This window comes from Synchytrium microbalum (genome assembly GCF_006535985.1).
Source record: "Synchytrium microbalum strain JEL517 chromosome Unknown SmJEL517_scf0001, whole genome shotgun sequence".
Lineage (NCBI taxonomy): Eukaryota > Fungi > Chytridiomycota > Chytridiomycetes > Synchytriales > Synchytriaceae > Synchytrium > Synchytrium microbalum.
In genome coordinates this window covers 1,532,047-1,550,738 of record NW_022158350.1, presented here as the reverse complement: position 1 = coordinate 1,550,738, position 18,692 = coordinate 1,532,047, and the positions used below count along the sequence as shown (strand labels likewise).

Below are 18,692 nucleotides of genomic sequence, written 5' to 3'. Positions count from 1 at the left end.
TATCACGAAGGTTGGCTTTCCAGCCCATTCGTGAAATAAATGGTCTATGCCTATCTTGACTACAGCTGGATAAGACCAATTATATTGCGGAGTGAGGAATATCAAGCCACTGTAGCTTTGTATGAGTTTCGACCATGCATTTACAGCTACGTCTTGATACGGTGAGCTGTCGGGTGTTGGTTTTTGATATGCCGGAATTACAGATCCAGATGGCGAGACAGGTAGTGGATGATCTATTAGGTCCAGGATTGACAATTCAAAACCTGGTGTTGTGGGAAGCTGTTCCTTGATGAATTTGGCAATCAGAGGGCCAACTCTTGGACTTCTGGTAGAGCATATCAGTAGCGCGATCTTGATGTCAGGCATATTTCCGGATGATGACAATGATTTGCGTATTTGCTACCTAGTTGTGAATGCACAATGTCAGAAATTAATTCAAACAAATGTAACATTATCACTGCGAGAGCCAAAAATCCAAACGGTTCTCTTGTTCTCTCACTTAGTAACTTAAGTTCTGTGACTGAAAACGTTATGATGCTCCGAAACTCAGCAGATGCAACCCTCTTTTATAGGTGCTTCCTACAACACGAAAACACAGGGCAGTTCTACGTGGCAAGATCACCGTTCACTACGATTAAAACTGGGCCAACCGTTTGACGTGGACTTCTACAATTCAATGGCAGCAGCTTGGAGAACATCAGTTAGGTCATCGGTTCACATTCTCATACCATCACATCCCCAAATCGATCAAATCAGAGCACTGCACGACAAAAGCAATCTAAGATGGCCCTCACATATAAATCTGCTCTATCCATTTACCGAGACACGTGTCTCGGAATGTGCTGAAGCTATAAGAGCTGAGTTGACACAGTTTGCACAATTCACTTTGACCTGTCGCAAGTTTAGCTGGTTTGAACATGACAATTCGTGGACTGTCTACTTGGAAATCGATACTGGCGAGGGATTGGATCGGCTTATGTTGCTACAACAACGGCTGTTTACTCTCTTCCCTTGGTCCAACTCCCTGAATGAACTGGTATGATACTGCTGCTATGCTATACTTCGGATCTGTTACTTTGACTCGCTTTCTCAATAGGTTGGCTCTCGTGGATATGTCCCTCATCTAACTGTAGCATGGGTCGCAAAAGGAAATAGTGTCAAAGTCGAAGAATTCGTAGAGAAAATTGCAGTTGGATTTGAGCCTCTAGTATTTACCGTGGACAAGATTTATATATCAACGAGATCAGATCATGCTGCCAGGTTCCTTGTCGCGGAAACAATCGCTCTCGGTCAGACATTGCCTCAACAACTGCATTGGATTGGTGGCCTGAAGCCTATACCATCATACCACTATAGTATCGATGAGAGTAAATGGACCGAGTGTGTGTTCGCTTCAGTAAATAGCCCTATAGGACGGTTACGGTTTGCTACATTCAATCTCCTCCACGATCCAATACGAACATCACCACAACGACACGCTCTACTCTGTGATTACATTCACGGGCTAGAATTTGATGCAATGTCGCTACAAGAAGTTACGGTTCCTTTTTTGACCATGTTTCTGGCTGACGAAAGGACGAGGAGCAAATACTTCACCTCTCACGTGGAGACATCTAGTATTGCCAAACGTGGAGCAACTGTCATTATATCGACATCTCCGTTTCGTCACTCTGATTTGCCTCTCGCCTTTGAAAAAAATTGTACGATTGCTAGTTTTGAGATGGGGACGTTGTCTTTGACTGCCGTGTCGCTCCATTTGACGTCAAACCGAAGAGGCGATGGTCGTGAGAAACGAGCCAAGCAACTCGATGTACTTTATAGTGTTCTGGGTGGCGTCGAAGACGTCATTATAGGTACGAGAGATAACAGAAATATTTGCAAGCAATGTACTAAAGTTTGCAAATTTCAGGTGGTGATTTCAACGAGGGAATCGAGGAAGAGCCTGTTATCAGAGACGACGCATACGTGGACGTGTGGCGGAAGCTTTGTCCTGATGATCTTGGAGCAACATGTAAAGCACTGGCTGTTTTGAGTCGATTGTACCTACGATTTAACTTAAAAACCTACAATATAGATGATGCAACAGACAACACTCTGGCTGCCTTAACCACGAATGGTTTGTTTCCTCGTTTCTGTGAGCGAAGTTTCAATGTGACATGGACTATAATTTGCCTATAGAAATCGGTCCTGGAAAGCGGTTTGATCGCATTATTTTCAAGAGCCCACATATGGAACCCACGTGCATAAAGATTTTTGCCACGGAAAAGGAAGCCTATCCTGACGGATCTAGTGGTCATATATCGGATCACTTTGGTGTCATTGCGGATCTTAGTGTAGACCAGCCAACATTGAAGACTGCAAACCAGGAGTCAATGTATCAAGACCAGAACTTGGAGAATCTGCTATCCTCTCGCAGTTGTCTTCCGTCTGCAGAAGACGCAAATATTAGGGCCACTGCTGTTGGTACTTTAAAATTGTTTCTTCAAAGAATATTAGATCATCCATTCCGCATGGCACCTGTTGGTTCTTATGCTCTTGGCACATATTCACCAGCATCCGATATCGATATGCTAGTGGTATCGAAGCTTAGCAAAGACGCCTTTTTTACGACTTTGAAAAGGGGCAGCTGTAACGAGGTCAAAGTCATTCGGGTAATAGATGGATCAATTGTCTCCATTGCTGAATTGGAAATCAGGCAGCATGGGTTAACTGTGTACTGTGATGTACAATATGCTTGGGCTAGTATTTCTGATACCGACATGTAAGGAGTGGGAGCGACTTTGGTTATACAGACGACTTACGTATCGGCTTTTTTCGTATCCTTTAGAATAGAAGACTTGAGTGACATTGATACATCACCAATATTTGCACGACTGCCAGCTGCGTCTCTGCACCCAATAAACTCGTATCGAGACTACCAGTGTATAATCAACACGCTAGGCACGTCCAAAAAAGCCTTCATCTTGGCGCATCATACCATCCGCTTATGGGCTCGCGCACGAGGGATCTGGTCTGCTGGAATGGGAATGTTGAATGGTCACAGCATATCCATCTTATTCGGACGCTTGTTTGAGCACTCAGCCAACATGACTGCAGTTACCGCAGTCTCCACATTCTTCAAAACGTATTCTAGCTGGCCATTTGATACTGTGCCTATAGGATTTGGTGAAACTGCTAAAGGATGGAGCCCGCCGGCAAAGACTTCTCAAGCACTCAATGCCATGATGGTGATTTCACCAATCAAACCTCAGCATAATGTACTTCGTAATGTGATTGTTTCGACTCGGGCTGTTATTGTAAAGGAGATGGTGCGGGCAGCTGCTTTGATATCCACAAACAGGGCTACTTGGTTGGCGGATATAATGGTTACTGGTATTGATGAGTTCTTGACCAGGTAAGATGAAACAGGCGTGTCTGTGTTTGTTTTGGAATAAAGGGATTAATGCACTTTACAGCTTTCCAACTTATATAAAGGTCCAGCTGGGAGCATTGAGTAGGGAATCTTTGGACCATCTAGCTGGCCGTTTCGAATCACGAGCTATTGGGCTTCTGTCAGAGCTCACTCGTAGGCTTCCTATGATGACGCCAAGACTATGGCCGAATCCATTCTCGTCCGAAAGCGAGTCACCATTTCCAAGCTTTAGGATTTACCTGGTTGGTCTTAGTAGACCAGCTGATAATAGGCTGGATAAGTCGCAGGTAAGTGATTCTGGAATGTCATGGTGGTCGCGGCGCGTCTTTGGCGACGAAGATGACCGATCAAGTTGCGATGACGTATTGAAAGAATGATAATCTTGCTCATAATGAAATTGAAACTTGAAAATAGATCTTGATCACATTTGGGGAAGTACTTCGTTCTTGGGAAGACGCTTTTCAGACGACGCACTGGGCTGAACGAAGTGATGAGCAATTTGTAACCATTCAAGCTACACCAAAGTCTAAACTGACTGGCTTAATTGTGCTATAAAACATGTATAAAGTGTGTTAAATTGTAAAATCAACTTGCATCTACTTAAAAACACAACTTGATCATGGCAGCGACAGCCGCTCCATCGCTACCGTCCATACCATCGGGAGCATTCAGCTTGGTAGTTAATGGCCAGATCGAGTCTGCCTATGTAGGTTCAAAGCATACAATCCCTCGAGTTCGTTTTAATAACAAGAAATTAAACAAACTAGTTTCCTGGCATGGACCACCTGTATTGTAAATTTAGCTTTACGAACGGACCAGACTGGGTCTTATTATCGGTATGACACTATGGAACTATGACGTTGAAACAGCAATCTATCTAGATCTACTGCAACATTAAACACACACAAACCCAGGGATTGGAGGAAGGAATCACACAAATGTCCAGAAAATCAACGGGACTACCCAGCACGAAAGAGACGATCCCGCCGAATTCAAAGATTTGTGTATTTAACTTTCCGATTGAGATTGCTTTCAAGTCTACAAACGCTTTTGGTATGATGTTGGGCGCAGTTATTGAACATTTTGTGTATTTTCTCATACATCTCGGATTGCAATTTTAGGATGGCCACAAATGGTCTTATCCGTGTATGGACTGGATGCGATGGGAAGAGATGTGGTCCGTGGGTATGGAAGTATTCGACTTCCATTGAGTCCTGGCAGGTAATTATGTGATCCTGTCGTTGGCTGCACCGTAAAGTGTAGAGCTTTGACACGTTGTGTTGTAGATTTACAAAGGAAGTACCAATGTTTGTACCTGTCTCATCATCGGCATTGGGTGGATTCTTGTCTTGGGCAACTGGACAATTACCAGAATTCCTGGATCCCAAGTTTGTTGCAACGAATGAAGGACGAGAAGGTATACCATCAACCCTTCAAACTGTTAGAATGTGTGTTTACTGATTGCTTTTATGTGCTTCTAGTAACGAGGGTTCGGAGTCAAGGAACTGTTCGAGTAACTTTCAACGTAATGGTCAAGGACTTGGTTTACAATCTAGCAAGCAATCCGCCACGTAGATGATTTTGATTAATTTCTTCACCTTGTTTATATGTATATTTACTCCTTTGCATGGGTGTCTACCCAAAAGTAATTAAATCAGTATCATTCATGGGAATCCATCATGGCCTGTGCGGATGTCCTTCATAGTCTATGTTGACGCGTTTGAAAAGGTCTGGAGCGCTCCAATGTCAATCACGCTTCGTTGGCTGTCGAGGTAGTCATCCAAATTACAAGTCCTTTCAGAGAGGGATTCACGTAGATTCACTTAGGCGGTCGCTTTAACGTGGCAAGGTGAGCTTCAACGTTGCAAATGTAAATATTTCGCTCATTCGTCCACTCATCGGGACAAGACTTTTATTTTCTCGTACTTTGCGTCTGAGTTATTTTGAAAGCGGTCACACGTTGCATCCCAAAACCGATTACCACATACTAGGAGCGGGAGAAGCAACGAGCATTGAATCCAAAAATGCAGATGCTTCTGCTCCTCGCTTTGGTCGGGCTCTGCTATTGCTCGACTGACCCGAATGTTGTTTCCTTGGATTACGGTAACTATTCACGAAGCTCGCACAAGCGCTAGACAGCACAATGCTTTACGAAACCAGCTTTAATCCGATTATTTCGACATAAGGAACTGTCAAGGGCTCATTATATTTGAATGGCGTGCGAGCATGGAAGGGAATTCCTGTAAGCAGCTTCTTCGAAAAAAAACTACAATGAAGTTTGGTCACCATCCCATATACAACAAAGCAGCCATCTGAACGTGATTCCTTTTTTCTTAGTATGCTGCTCAACCCGTCGGACCATTGAGGTTTAAGCCTCCATCACCTCCTACCAACTTGACCAACAATCCGTATATTGCCACCAGTTTTGGAGCTGCTTGTGCACAGAAGTCTGGAATCCTGACTCCTGTCATTGATGAGGTAGGCGCATTGTCGACGCTGAAGTTGATGTGGCAGACGTGCTTTAGTCAATACCTGCTTACCAGGCATGTTTCGGTATAGGCATGTTTGTTTCTCAATATATATGCACCTGGAAACATTCCAGCCAATACTGTATATCCAGTGATGGTCTGGATACACGGTGGAGGAGATACGACTGGTTCTGGTGGTGCTCCATTCTCTGGAGAAGTTCTGGTCAATCATGCTGCTTCACCTGTAGTAGTGGTGACAATCAACTATCGATTGGTGAGCTTGTCAATGCCTTCATTTCAATCACGATAGGGTCTGAAATTTCACGGATGGCATCTTTCAGAACGTCTTTGGCTTCCTAGCTGGTTCTGATCTGCTGGCTCAGGGCGCCACGAATATTGGATATCTCGATCAGCAGTTTGCTTTCAAGTGGGTTCAAAAGTACATCAGGCAGTTTGGAGGCGATCCCTACTCTATCACAGCCTGTAAGAGAAAACGAAAATTTGAAAGTCTTGGCATCCTTGCAAACTGGCTCCATCGGTGTGATTTCGGATTTTCCACCGTTTTGACTGTCCTTGCATTTCTACAAACTAGTTGGTGAATCTGCTGGAGCTCTTTCCATTGGTTCGCACCTAATCGCCAGCAATGGTAGACAGACTATGTTCCATCGAGCGATTTTAGAATCTGGAAGCTCTCTTTCTGGTGCCTATTTCAACGCTGATGCACCAGTACCCACAAGCACCTATAATACGATTGTGGCTAATGCGGGCTGCTCGAAGGCTGCTGATAAAATCAATTGCTTGAGGACGTTGAAATGGCAGGACTTGTTTGCGGCAATTCCTTCCAACGTAAGAAACGCAAAAAAACGAACAGTTTCTCACGTCGTAAGATTATTCATTGTTGACCCTTTTGACTTTGCAACCAGGCTTCTTTTGGACCTGTAATCGATGAACTATATCTAAACAATAAGCCCAGAGTCGCTTTCGCAAACCAACTATTTAGTAAAATACCAGTCATCATCGGCACCAACACCAATGAGGTACGTCACACACAATAGTCCCAAGCGGCGTGCCATTTGACTGTAGAATTGATTCTCACCTTGTCCCCTGTCGCCCTTCATGCAGGGAACGCTTTTCGTACCGTCAAGCCTTATCTTGTCGTTTTCTCAAACAGATTTCAATAATTGGTTTACGCAAAGTCTGAATAGTCAACTTGGGCCTAACGTTGCCTCAGCCCTGTCGACCGTCAGCACTTTATACCCACTCTCTTCGTACGGAGGATCTGCATTTAGCGCTGCTGCCACAGTTTTTGGAGATGCTGGATTTGCTTGTCCCGCCAGAGCTGTACTAAAGGCATATGCTTCTGCAGGAGTGCCTGCATGGAAGTATCGATTCAATCAAGTGATTACAGAATTTGCTGCAATTCAGGTAAAGCTTTGCAGAGTGGTACTGGGGGACTTGCTAACCAATTTTCCATTGATTCTTTTGGTTCTCCTATAGCCTATCTTCGGTGTCTTCCATGCTGCAGAACTACCCCTCGTGTGGGGAACCCCCGGTACATTACTGACTCCACTAGAGCTCTTGCTCTCTGATGCCATGATGAAGCGATGGACCAATTTTGCTGTGTATGGAGACCCGAATGGCCTGGTCAGCAATGGAGCAAACTGGCCACAATACACTGCCGTGAATGGCAAACAGCAAGTTTTCCAAGAGACATTGTTGGGATTCACGAATGAGCTTGATAACTTAAGGGCTGCTCAATGTGACTTTTGGGCTACGACGAATGTCATTGACCATTGAAGGGTGACAACGGGGAGGGCGTTAAGTGTCTGTTGCGTGGTATGGACTGTTGCTATTTATAAAGGGACTGTGGCGTGGGTCTGATATCTATTATCCTTAAAAGCTGAAAGCTAAACTAAAATTTATAGTTTTAAGTGTCTGACGTGTGAAGCAAGGAGCAGGTTAGAGTAGTTCCTTTGATTGTCGAATTCTGATGATTCGCGTAGATCGTTCACTGCTCTGATAGTTCCAGCATTACGAGATCGACGTCAACTCCTCTGTCTATGAGCTCCAAGAATAACTGTCTGTTTCGGCGTCGCATTTACTCGTCACTTCAAAAAAGTCAATTTGGGTGGCAAAACACCTTGAACCCAAGACACTGCTTATAGACGAAGGACCTATCAAGTCTCTCTTTGGCTTCATCAATAGATCCTAGTTCTCTCCATATATCTCACTACCGCTCTTCTACACACAGAATGGCAAGTAAAAAGCGCTGAATTTGACGAAATACAAAGCAAATTAGACCTATTGGCTAACATGGCTGCATCCATTCTCTAGTCGTCTTCATCAGAAAACCACAATCCTACCGTTATCAAACGAGTCACCAAAGGTAATCAAGCGCAAAACAGCAAACGTCAATTTTGTTGAAATGAAGTGTAAATCTTTGGACTATAGAACTACAAGCAATGAATGGAAAGCCTGCCGGAGGGATCAAAATCCTGCTCAATGAAGAGAATATAATGGACATTCAGGCCTTAATACATGGTCCAGGTACAGTTTGACTCATTCTCTAGCGACTTTCGACAGCTAACATTCGGTCTTTTGGCACATATAGAGGGCACACCATTCGAGGGCGGAGTGTTTCGAATCAAGTTGATTATCGGGAGCGAGTTCCCAAACGAACCACCAAAAGGCTTCTTTGTCACCAAGATATTTCATCCAAATGTATCAAAAGCTGGTGGAGAGATCTGTGTAGATACGTTGAAGAGAGATTGGAAGAAGGATTATGGAATTGATCATATCTTACTCGTATGTTTCGTCACAAACACTTGTTTTCGTCCTGTCACTCGATTGCGAACTAATCCCATTCGATTCTACTTCAACAGGTCATTCGTTGTTTATTGATTGCACCAAACCCAGAATCAGCTCTGAACGAAGAGGCCGGCAAGCTACTCTTGGAGGATTACTCTGCATATACACACCACGCAGCAATGTGGACTAGAATCCACGCACCAAATAAAGGCGAATTCCCATCTATACCTAAAACGAAGACGACAACAGCATCAGCAACAGGAGACAAGTTGGTTGTTGAAGCCAAACTAACTGCCGATTCGTCAATACCCAATTCATCAACCACAACAACAGCAGAAAATACAACCAATACTACCACTACAAGTCCAACACCAGCAGCAGGAACGACACTAGCGGAGGTACTGGGTCCAAACGCTCATGGAAATGTCATGTCTGGATCGGTTGCGTCTGTGAAGAAACGGCCAGCAGATAAAAAGTTGGAGAAGGAAGCGACTGACAAAAAGAGAACATTGCGAAGGTTGTAACTTACATCACTCATAACAACACGCACGCACTAGTATATATACAATTTGTACAGGAATCAGACTCTTTTGGTTGAGAACAATACATGTCAAGTCTCGTGAAAGCAAAATGTCCCGCGTCTTCCGCTAGAACAGAAGCAAACTGCTATTTAGAGGCTATGATATTCTATTCAATCCGAGCAAAAGCAACAAAAAAAAGGAAAAGGAATACAATTTAAAATGCTGACCATTTAAGCTTTTCTTCTTGAAACACCACCTTCAAATCCACATTCTTATAGTTATTTCGTTTTAATATGTTGTTATACATTGGGAGGCCACTACGTTTGGGGGAGTTTTTTTTACACAATAGGTTTGTCCATTACGAGTAGTAGAGAGAGCTAAGGTTGCATCCTTTATAGAGCCAAAGCTGCAACAGCAACTAGACCAGCCAAAGATAGACCAGTTGCTGATGAGATTCTTGAGCCGTCACTCTTGGCAGTACCGTTGGTGCCAGTGCTTGGATTGGACGATCCAGACGAGGTAAACAAGACAGTGTCAATTATGTGCATTACACCACCAGCAATGGGAATATCTAAGCGACAATAGTACGCATGTTAGTAAAGCACTTTGTATCTGTCTACATATGCCTTTTCGTGCATAAACAAACCTGAGGTAACTACGTTGGCAGTAACACCGTTGGCGGTAACTGTCAAGCCAGATGTACCAGAGAAGCTCAAGCTTCCACCTCCAACAGTGTTCAAAGATTGTCCAGAGACAATGCTAGTACTGTATACAATGGACTTTACAATGTGATTATTGAGCAATGTAGTGGTTTGGGCAGTTGAGTATCCATTCAAGGTTGAAGCTGCTACTTGGAAGGCAACGTCTTGTGGGACCAAGCTAAAAATGAAACGATGAAAGATGAGGATTGAGCTTGTCAAGCTTTCTCTTATAGTGACAAAAAGAACTGAGGACTAAACGTACATTGTAACACCAGACAAGCCATTTACAGTTGAAGTCAAGCCAGTAGCATTCAAGGCAGATACGAACTTGGAGTTGCCGAACGTACCAGCAGCAACGGAGGCAAGGGCAGGTGGGAACATGAAGGAATCAATTACGTTGACAACACCTAGGCAGGTGGCAGTGCAAAAAAGGGTTTAATACTCCATTTTGATGACGCAAGTCAAAATGTAGGAAGGGATTCACACATACCATCAGTAGCAACAAATGTATCCAAGATAGTAGCTTGTAGAGGTTGCCCATACTTGAGTTTAGTTGGGGCACCCTTGATGGCGAGAATCTTTTGTCCACCACTTGGCAAGTTGACAAAGGCTGATGGTGCTTTGAGGGCAGTTTCCAAGAGACTGTATGGGTTTGTTTCATTGAGGGTTGGATTGTATTGCTATATAAAAGAAGCGTGGGATTAGGTCAAATGAACTGTTGAGGCCGTTTCCAAAGTGATGTCAGAGAGTACTCACAGTACTCAAGAGAGTATGGTAAGTCAAAGCAGCGTGCAAATAGTCAGAGGTAGCGACGGCGCCCAATCCAGTAACGGCAGGGATATACGACGAGTCGACTGGGGCAAAGAAGGTTGAACCACCTTGCGAGACCAAAGCCTGAGCAGAGCTGTCAGCCCTCAAGGCAAGGGTGACGTTGTTGAGAGTATATGCCTATCAGATAGAGACAAGTGTTAGTCTTGAAGAGTACCGATGGGACGCAAGGTCATCCGAGGTAGTCAAGCAGCATTATTTCGGTTAAGCAAGCTTAACCATATCTCCACTCCCAACACGATGGCATAGCTGAGTGGAAGCATTGTTCTTTACTAACGCTCAAAATCATGTTGACATGATACACTAGTCACAAAAATGACAGAATGTGCAGCACAGGAATGTATAGTTTTTAATGCCAGATGACACACAAAGACCGACTTCATGAATAGATTCGGAAGTGATCCAGAGTATGTATCCATCATGTGCATAGCAATGATGTATGTATTCACTGCCTCCGACACTCTTTCCCCTCATGTACGCCACAAGTGAAACTGAAGCAAAAAAACTCACCTTTCCTGAACCAGCAGCCGAGTAGGTGCTGAGGATTTGCATTATAGTCTGAGTAGCTGCCAATTGCATGAAGGATAATGAGATGACTGTCATGGCTGCAATCTTCATTCTATGTTGTGTGTTGTGGAGGAAAGTTGGGAACTGAAAATTGCGGAGAAGTCTTGCTGAGCTCGGTATCTGCAATTTAAAGACGATAAGCGTGGTGTCAGTAGTGGAGAAATATGACGGCGACGGATCGCTGAACCTACACTATGAGAACGTCCTGCTGTGGTATGTTGTGGTATGTTGAGCAAGTTGCAAGCGGTACTAAACTTTGGTGAAGGAAGGAGGAAGACAAGAACCACTCTTTTCTTCTAAGAAACAAGAAGCAAAGAAACCATCACAACTTCGGGGCTTTATTCTGTTCTTTTTCGCTTATAATGACCCTGACAATTCCTTGCGTTCGATCAGAAATGTCAGCTTTGCCATTTTGACGCAATTGTGAATGTTTGTCTATTGTTTCGCATATTTCGATACTATCGAGCTCAAATCGATGGACTTTAGTAGCAGTGAGTCAAGCATGCCTACTACATGACAAGCATATAAAGCAAGGTCTGCGTCAGTACGTGACGAAATCACCTTAGCAAGTGAAGAAGCCAGGGCTTTCAAGCATTTTGCTAAGTGATGAGGTTGTTTTTAGTTACCGGATGGCTTCCATGTACATTGATATGAGGCCAATAATGCGTATAGATCAGCAATTTACCACTCACATAATGAATCTGGCATGTTTTGTGAGACAACACACTTCTTCAGAATCTTGGTCACCAATTCCACTACCATCCAAGCAGTTTGCATATCAATACGATGCATCCACACCTCTTCAATCGTAACTGGTTTGCCCACTTTACTGTGCACCATGATTTGGTCGAATTCAGTTCTGAGTGAATCAATGAGACACACAACCAAATCACTATGATGAGCACAAGCATCCAAAAGAATCTGACTCAGTCCATTTTGTATCAAATTTGAAGGCAGTTCTAGAGTAGTTGTAGTTGCAGTTGATGCTGTTGGATTGCCTGGTGCAGCAGCAGCAGCAGGAGGTTGTGGGTGATTTGTTGAAATCGCTTCCAAGGATAGAGTTGGTTTAGCATTGACTTGGTGAACTACAACCAAAGAGTGAGGAACAGATGCAAGAAGCTTGATTTGAGAGTCTCGTATTCGTTTTGCATTTGGTGAGGTGAGTATCGATGATGTGGCGGTTGCTACTCAAAACGTGGATTATTGAGTCTCAAGACGTGGGAGAAGGTTGCCACACATCACTCACAAGCAACACCCTTCAAAATGGCATGCATGGAATTGATGAGATCTACTGATCTGTTTCCACCAGTTGTTTGAATGTCTTGGTTGACTGGCTTCTCAACTAGAGTCTTTAATTGATCTTCCAGCAGCTTTAATACAGATTCACAAGTATCCACAATCGTTTCTTGATTTGGAATTCCATTATCTAAGTTTCTCAGATGTGTCTAAGTCCGATCGACAGGTCATCGAATAATCACATCACCTGTTGGGTTTTGCAACGAGTCTGCAAATTTGGCGACTACCATGAGAAACTCGACAGCTTGACGATTTGTGTCTGAAAATAGACTAAAAACTGGTTAGGAGCGAAAGAGTAAGTTTCTGGTGATCGCCTCCATTGGTATTGCAACAGGCATACTTTCTTTCACGGCAGCACTAGCTTTGACTTCATCAGCAGCAGACTTTACTTTTCTTCTCTTGGCGCCAGTTTGATTAGATGCATTTCGATGGGTAGCAAGCTCTAAACGTTAGGTTGTCACAGATGTGTTAAGCTGTGTTGATACGTCTTCTAAACACACCTAGTTCCAGCTCCACACATCGTTGCCGCGACTCATGTAATGACATCCCAAGAGACCTTGTATCAATGTCGACTTGGTGTCCCTCTTGAGCAGTGGGAATTGGCGATGGTAACAGCACATTGGTGTTATTTTGGTGCTCAGTTTGTGATGCCAGTCTGTTTCGTACGTGACGAATATGATCTAGTATAGAAATGAATAGTTCTTTAGATTTATAACAATTTACGATTGATTCTAATACCTTCAATAGACGCTCCCAATGGTTTAGTCTTCAAAACTGCGAAAGCCTGTTTTTGGCCAAAAATTAGTCTCTAGCTGCATAGTTTTCGAGAAAGGGAGTGCAATGAGTTACTAAAGCCAGCTCGAAACCGTCTCCCATATTGGAGACCGACAAACTAATAGCCAGGCAAATGTGTTATCTTGAAATTCCGATGGAAATTCGGAAAACACGTGAAAGACATTGGCATGAATTTGGAGTCAATACCGGTTTATTTATTTAAGATTTTGGATATGAGTATTACACTTTCTCGTACTAAAGCGAGTCGGTCTGTTTACAATTTCTATTTACATCCCATGCGGAGTGAGAGACGACAACTATGCTCATATCAAACGACAAGCTTGGTAGCAAACGTTCGGAAGAGTCCTTTGAACTTCAGTCCTTTACTATCTATAGATACCTCCTTGGAGATATCTATTTTCTTCTCGTCTCGTTGTGTGGCAGTGCGGGTTTGTGCCATTACTTTTGGTTTGTCCACTAGCACAACCTGTACGGGATAGCGGTTCCACGGTAGATGCTGTCTAGGATGCTGTTGGCATTCGAGATTTACTTTTACCATTCCTTCTTCCTTTGGAATGTATTGGCCAAAGGGGAGAAATAAGTTCAATGGTTTCGGGGATACAGATGCTGATACTCGTCGTAGAGCACCAAACAGCCGTACTAGACTACTTGGGCCACATATGCGTTTGGATTTGCTGCTTTTGGTTGGCATGGGTTCATTATATGGGTTGAACTGGCTCCTACTAAAGTTTGCGATCCTGGCGGATAGATTTGCAGCTTCAGAGTTATTTCCGGCCATGATTTGTGTGCCTTTGGGTCCTATGCTACAGGCTCTACTGGCGACTTTGTATCAGAACTATAGATAAAGAGATGCGATGATATTATGATAGTTTGTGGAGGTGCGTTTTTTTCCCCAAATCCGAGCGAAGCTTTCGCGTAATAATGACGCGTAAGGTCATGAACAAACCACGAATGGAACTTAATCAACCATTCGTGGCCATCAGGTCAGGCCGAAGGCCGATCAATACTGCTACGTATGCACGTTTCTTGTTTCTGAATTTTGCTATCATGCTATGTGTGACATAAGATATAGCAAAGAGACACGCATCTGATCTTTGGCTGCATCATAAAATGAGGCCGCTTTGTCACAGGAACACCTTGAGAAAACGAGTTCTGACTTGCTCTGATCAATCTCATCAATCGGTTTTTTGGGGTCTCGGTATCAAGGCCTTGAACCCCAGTTTGAAATTGGGACCGTTGGCCTCAAGAGCACTGTTGCAGCTGATATATGATTTGATTGATATTATTTCAGCAGCTTCAGACTCTCTTTGTCCGCTCCCAACGTTGGCATACACGGGATTTGACGTGACATTAGTCGTAAACTGAAAACCAAAACGAAAGCAAACAGGCCGATTTTTTGCACCTGATTGAGTGTCAATTAACAATTTTCAAGGACTTGTTGGACATTTGACGCGTATCGGTAGCCTCTCTGGCTCCGAAAACGTGCACATATGGACTCCATGAAGCATAATGATGTCGGATCAGACCTCTTAAAAAATGCAACAGGATTACCAGAACTGCCATCATTGAAAGTATCCACCACCAAATCGACGCGTAGACCACGATCCAGCTCACTAGCCACAACAATACCAACAACACCAACATCTGCGTCATCACCAATTTCCGTAACATCACCCTCCCCACTTTCAGCACTACCTTCACCGAGCATTGAACATTCAAATTTCGACGATGACAATGAATCCGAATATTCCTTTATGCCTGAATACCAATATGGATCAATGAGTCGACCCAGTGGCGATAATGGCAGTGGAAGTTTACGTGGCTCCACACACTCTTCACTATCGCCTTTTCAGCTTGCATCAAACGGCCGACTCGTCTCTCCACGCTCTATAAGCTTTGCAGATTTTTGTCGATATGATCGATTTCTCGGAAAACAAAAGGATGGGATGAGGGCCCTTATTGATGCAGCTGCTCGTGAACCAACAGCAAAATCAGACAAGAAGAAGGGCAAGTAGTTTGCAAATCTATATGGAAGTGATCATCTTCTGACACCATGTATTCTTACAGGTGATAGCAAAAGCGGCAGTCGAAAAAACTCTGCCTTTGGGAAGATGACTGGATTTTTAAAGCAGCCAAACAAAAAATTCAAATTTACCCGGGCTGGTATGTCACTGTATGATTGAAGGCACACCAACGGATGTTTCTCAAGCCTCTCTCCCTCTCTCTGGTTTAGGTGCTCTCCATTTGCTCTCATTAGCTATTCACGACAACAGGACGTCATTCGCTTGCCAAATTATTGACGAAATACCTTTTGATCACCTAATTGCACATCGACGACGAGAAGCTTCACAAGCATTCTTAAAAGCCATGTTTAATTGCATGGAGTCTGTCTGTATCGTCATGTTGGAACATGGGTTCCCAGCAAATGTGAATGACCCAGCTTTAGAAGCTGGACCTCTGGACTTAAATGACTTTACGTATCCTAGCTACTTTCTTATCGCCGTCGCCCTAGGATTAGACCATGTTGTGAGGTCTATGATAAAGGTTTGCTCATCGATTTTTGTGACGCATAACGGTTGTTTTTGTCAGCCTCTGATTCTTAGCTCCTCTTACAGAAAGCAAACGTAAACCAAGATTGGTATCAAGTGAGGCCACTACATTTAGCATGCTCTCGTGGAAACACACATACAGTAAACCTCCTATTGGATCATGGAGCAAGCCCAACAAAGGCACTACCACTAGATCGCCTGATAATGATGCAAAAGCTCAAGTCTCCATATGCTCGAAAGTATGGGAAAATGAAGAGTCCAGAAGCAAATTTACTTCAAGCGACACTACCATCGTCGACAACGACCGCATCAGATCCGAAACCAATTGCAAAAAAGGCTAAAGTTCCTCTTCGAGCATCACAAGAAACACTGCTGGCGAATTTCAACTCGATGAAGGCTATACTGCCATTAGAATTGGCATTGGCAAATGGCGAGACGGCTCTAGCAAAAGCCTTGATTCCCAAGTAAACAAAAAAAGCTGCATTTAGAAGTCGTATTTCCTTTCAGATGAACTTACAAACTGCACTCTATAATTAGAACTGATTCAAAGACATTGGCAGCATCGCAAGTAGCTTTACTACTATGTCGAGACTATGAAACTTCCGTGGCATTATGTCGAGCAGGTGTTCCCATGAAGCAACTTGATGCTTTTGGAAACGGCCCACTGCATCTTGCTGCTCGTCGCGGTGACTTGGAACTGGTCGTCTCTTTAGTGATAAACAAGGCTGATATTGATGGGAGGGGTGAAAATGGATGGTATGGTTTAAAGAGAAAACATCTCCCATTTGAGACTAACTCATTTAACAAATAACTTAGGACGGCTTTGCATGAGGCCATTAGCAGAAAAGAGTTAGAGATAGTAAAAGTCCTAGTACATCTTGGTGCCAATGTAAATCTCGCCACTAGCACTGGTCTGAAACCACGAGCACTTGGATTGGCAATGGGAATCACTTTAGAAGATTTAGAATCAGCTCTAGGTACGCATATGCTTGCTGAAATGTTACTGCTTGTGAACTCACTCATTTTTTAACATATAAACAGATGCAAGAAACCCAATGAGACCAGCAGTAGCTGAAATAGTGCAAACAGTCAGCGCATCCACCAACTTCTTATCCTCATCGTCTGGGCACAACTCACGAAGAAGTGTGCCTGTCGTTGTCGGAGCTCCATACGTCCCACCTAGTGCTGCGCTCCTAGCCAAACGCAGATCAGGACTAATCCAAGGCGGTGTCGTCACAAACGTTTCTCATCCATCACTGTCACGATCCAACTCTCGAACTGGTAGTGGTGGTATTTCCAAAGTGTCTGAAAATGAAGCCGACCATCCTGATATATCAATGCCCCTTGTTCAGTCACCATCTCCTGTACGAGCCAATGCCGAACATGCCGAACAAAGCCCAACATCACCTTTAGCATCTAATGAACCACCACGAGTTGATTCTCCTATTCCTACACCAACTGCACCACGTGCTGGGACAATGAGAATAGCCCAACCAAGAGCACGTTCCAGATTGAGTAATGGTTGAGGAGAGTAGTGTAGCAGTGTATTTTATGGTGTTAGAATTAATGAAAAGTCTCGCAAATACAGTCTCACTTCTAGTTCAGTTGGCTTTGAAACGCGGATCTGCGTCCGTCATCAAAAAAGCTGAGTGAGCATTCTATCTGGCCAGAGCATTATCGTCCATTCGAAAACGATAAATGGAGATAGTGAAAAAGCTACAATATAATGCGTTCTGGTGGACCAATTGTATATTATCATACATCTTGCCTTGGTATGTTGCACGAACATGCCATCAGCTTTTCTCACAACCTCGACGAGTCAAGGCCCCAGAATGGGAAATTGCACTTGGGAAGGAGGCTCAAGAATTGGACATTACATTGCCAATACCGGATAGTACTCAAAAGTTACCCAATGGAGGGGAAGATCTACCGAAATCTTTAAAAGCCTATATTTTTGGATCTGGAGACAAGAACATCTTGCTTGTTCATGGATACATGGGAAGGTATTCTCGATTAGTATCTGGGATCGATTGCACATATAACATGGATTAAATCCACACATTTGTCTCAACCTCAGAGGCCTGCAAATGAGTCAGCTTGCCAAACCTCTCGTTGAGAAAGGATATCGCGTTATTGCCGTAGATTTTCCCGGTCATGGAGGCTCTGGTGGATCGATTGTGAACCCAGTCGTACGTGCAATTGTCATAATTGTGAACAGTTGCAAAGATTGCTGGCGGTTAACAAAGCACCCATATTTTAGGTGTTTGCAAACGCCATCAAAGCACTATCCAAATGCAAAGAAGTCGCCCCGATTCGCTTTATTTTGGCACACTCTATGGGATGCACGGCTGCTATACTTGCCAATTCTCTATATCATGTGCAACTGGATGGAATGGTGTTGATATCAGGGCCAGCAATGTTCTTAAATGTACTTACACGGTTCTTCGATGCTGTTGGGTTAATTTCGCCATCAGCAAGGAAGCTTGCGACGGATTTGATTGTTGGGACTTATGGACACGAATCAGGTGTGTTGAACTTTTGCTGATTCAGCATTTCAGCTGCCCATGAATTCCGTTCAGCTTTCATTTTTGCACGAATATTTTGACTCATGCTCATTTGCCTTTCGTTACTCTCAAGCTTCGGTTGGCTTCTCAGATCTGAATGACATTGGTGCTAAACACGTCAAGATACCGACCTTGATTGTTCACGATGAAGTTGATAAGGAGGTGCCAGCATCCGAATCCATG

At 43.7% G+C, this 18,692-nt stretch overlaps 4 protein-coding genes across 4 annotated transcripts; 3 read left to right on the top strand and 1 right to left on the bottom strand.

The window, feature by feature from the left end:
* Positions 1 to 4,031: 4,031 nt before the first annotated feature.
* Positions 4,032 to 7,677, top strand: SmJEL517_g00388 (uncharacterized protein; the record flags this gene model as incomplete). Its single annotated transcript, XM_031166317.1, has 14 exons — positions 4,032 to 4,118; positions 4,180 to 4,248; positions 4,327 to 4,465; positions 4,534 to 4,633; positions 4,699 to 4,829; positions 4,894 to 4,983; positions 5,599 to 5,654; positions 5,750 to 5,890; positions 5,972 to 6,154; positions 6,222 to 6,363; positions 6,473 to 6,726; positions 6,804 to 6,917; positions 7,003 to 7,305; positions 7,378 to 7,677. 14 exons carry the CDS (start codon positions 4,032 to 4,034, stop codon positions 7,675 to 7,677), a joined length of 2,109 nt encoding a protein of 702 aa, XP_031027956.1.
* Positions 7,678 to 8,342: 665 nt separating this feature from the next.
* On the top strand, positions 8,343 to 9,212 carry SmJEL517_g00387 (uncharacterized protein; the record flags this gene model as incomplete). The annotated part of the gene is made up of 3 exons (XM_031166316.1): positions 8,343 to 8,427; positions 8,492 to 8,685; positions 8,763 to 9,212. 3 exons carry the CDS (start codon positions 8,343 to 8,345, stop codon positions 9,210 to 9,212), a joined length of 729 nt encoding a protein of 242 aa, XP_031027960.1.
* A 389-nt stretch (positions 9,213 to 9,601) lies between these two features.
* SmJEL517_g00386 (uncharacterized protein) lies at positions 9,602 to 14,174 on the bottom strand (the record flags this gene model as incomplete). Its single annotated transcript, XM_031166315.1, has 13 exons — positions 9,602 to 9,780; positions 9,856 to 10,088; positions 10,173 to 10,317; positions 10,401 to 10,590; positions 10,667 to 10,858; positions 11,249 to 11,357; positions 12,033 to 12,489; positions 12,552 to 12,731; positions 12,789 to 12,860; positions 12,942 to 13,043; positions 13,102 to 13,281; positions 13,340 to 13,385; positions 13,776 to 14,174. The coding sequence occupies 13 exons, from the start codon at positions 14,172 to 14,174 to the stop codon at positions 9,602 to 9,604; spliced, it is 2,484 nt and encodes an 827-aa protein (XP_031027959.1).
* Positions 14,175 to 14,886: 712 nt separating this feature from the next.
* On the top strand, positions 14,887 to 17,471 carry SmJEL517_g00385 (uncharacterized protein; the record flags this gene model as incomplete). Its single annotated transcript, XM_031166314.1, has 7 exons — positions 14,887 to 15,407; positions 15,471 to 15,559; positions 15,630 to 15,940; positions 16,012 to 16,409; positions 16,483 to 16,701; positions 16,762 to 16,922; positions 16,987 to 17,471. 7 exons carry the CDS (start codon positions 14,887 to 14,889, stop codon positions 17,469 to 17,471), a joined length of 2,184 nt encoding a protein of 727 aa, XP_031027958.1.
* Positions 17,472 to 18,692: the final 1,221 nt, after the last annotated feature.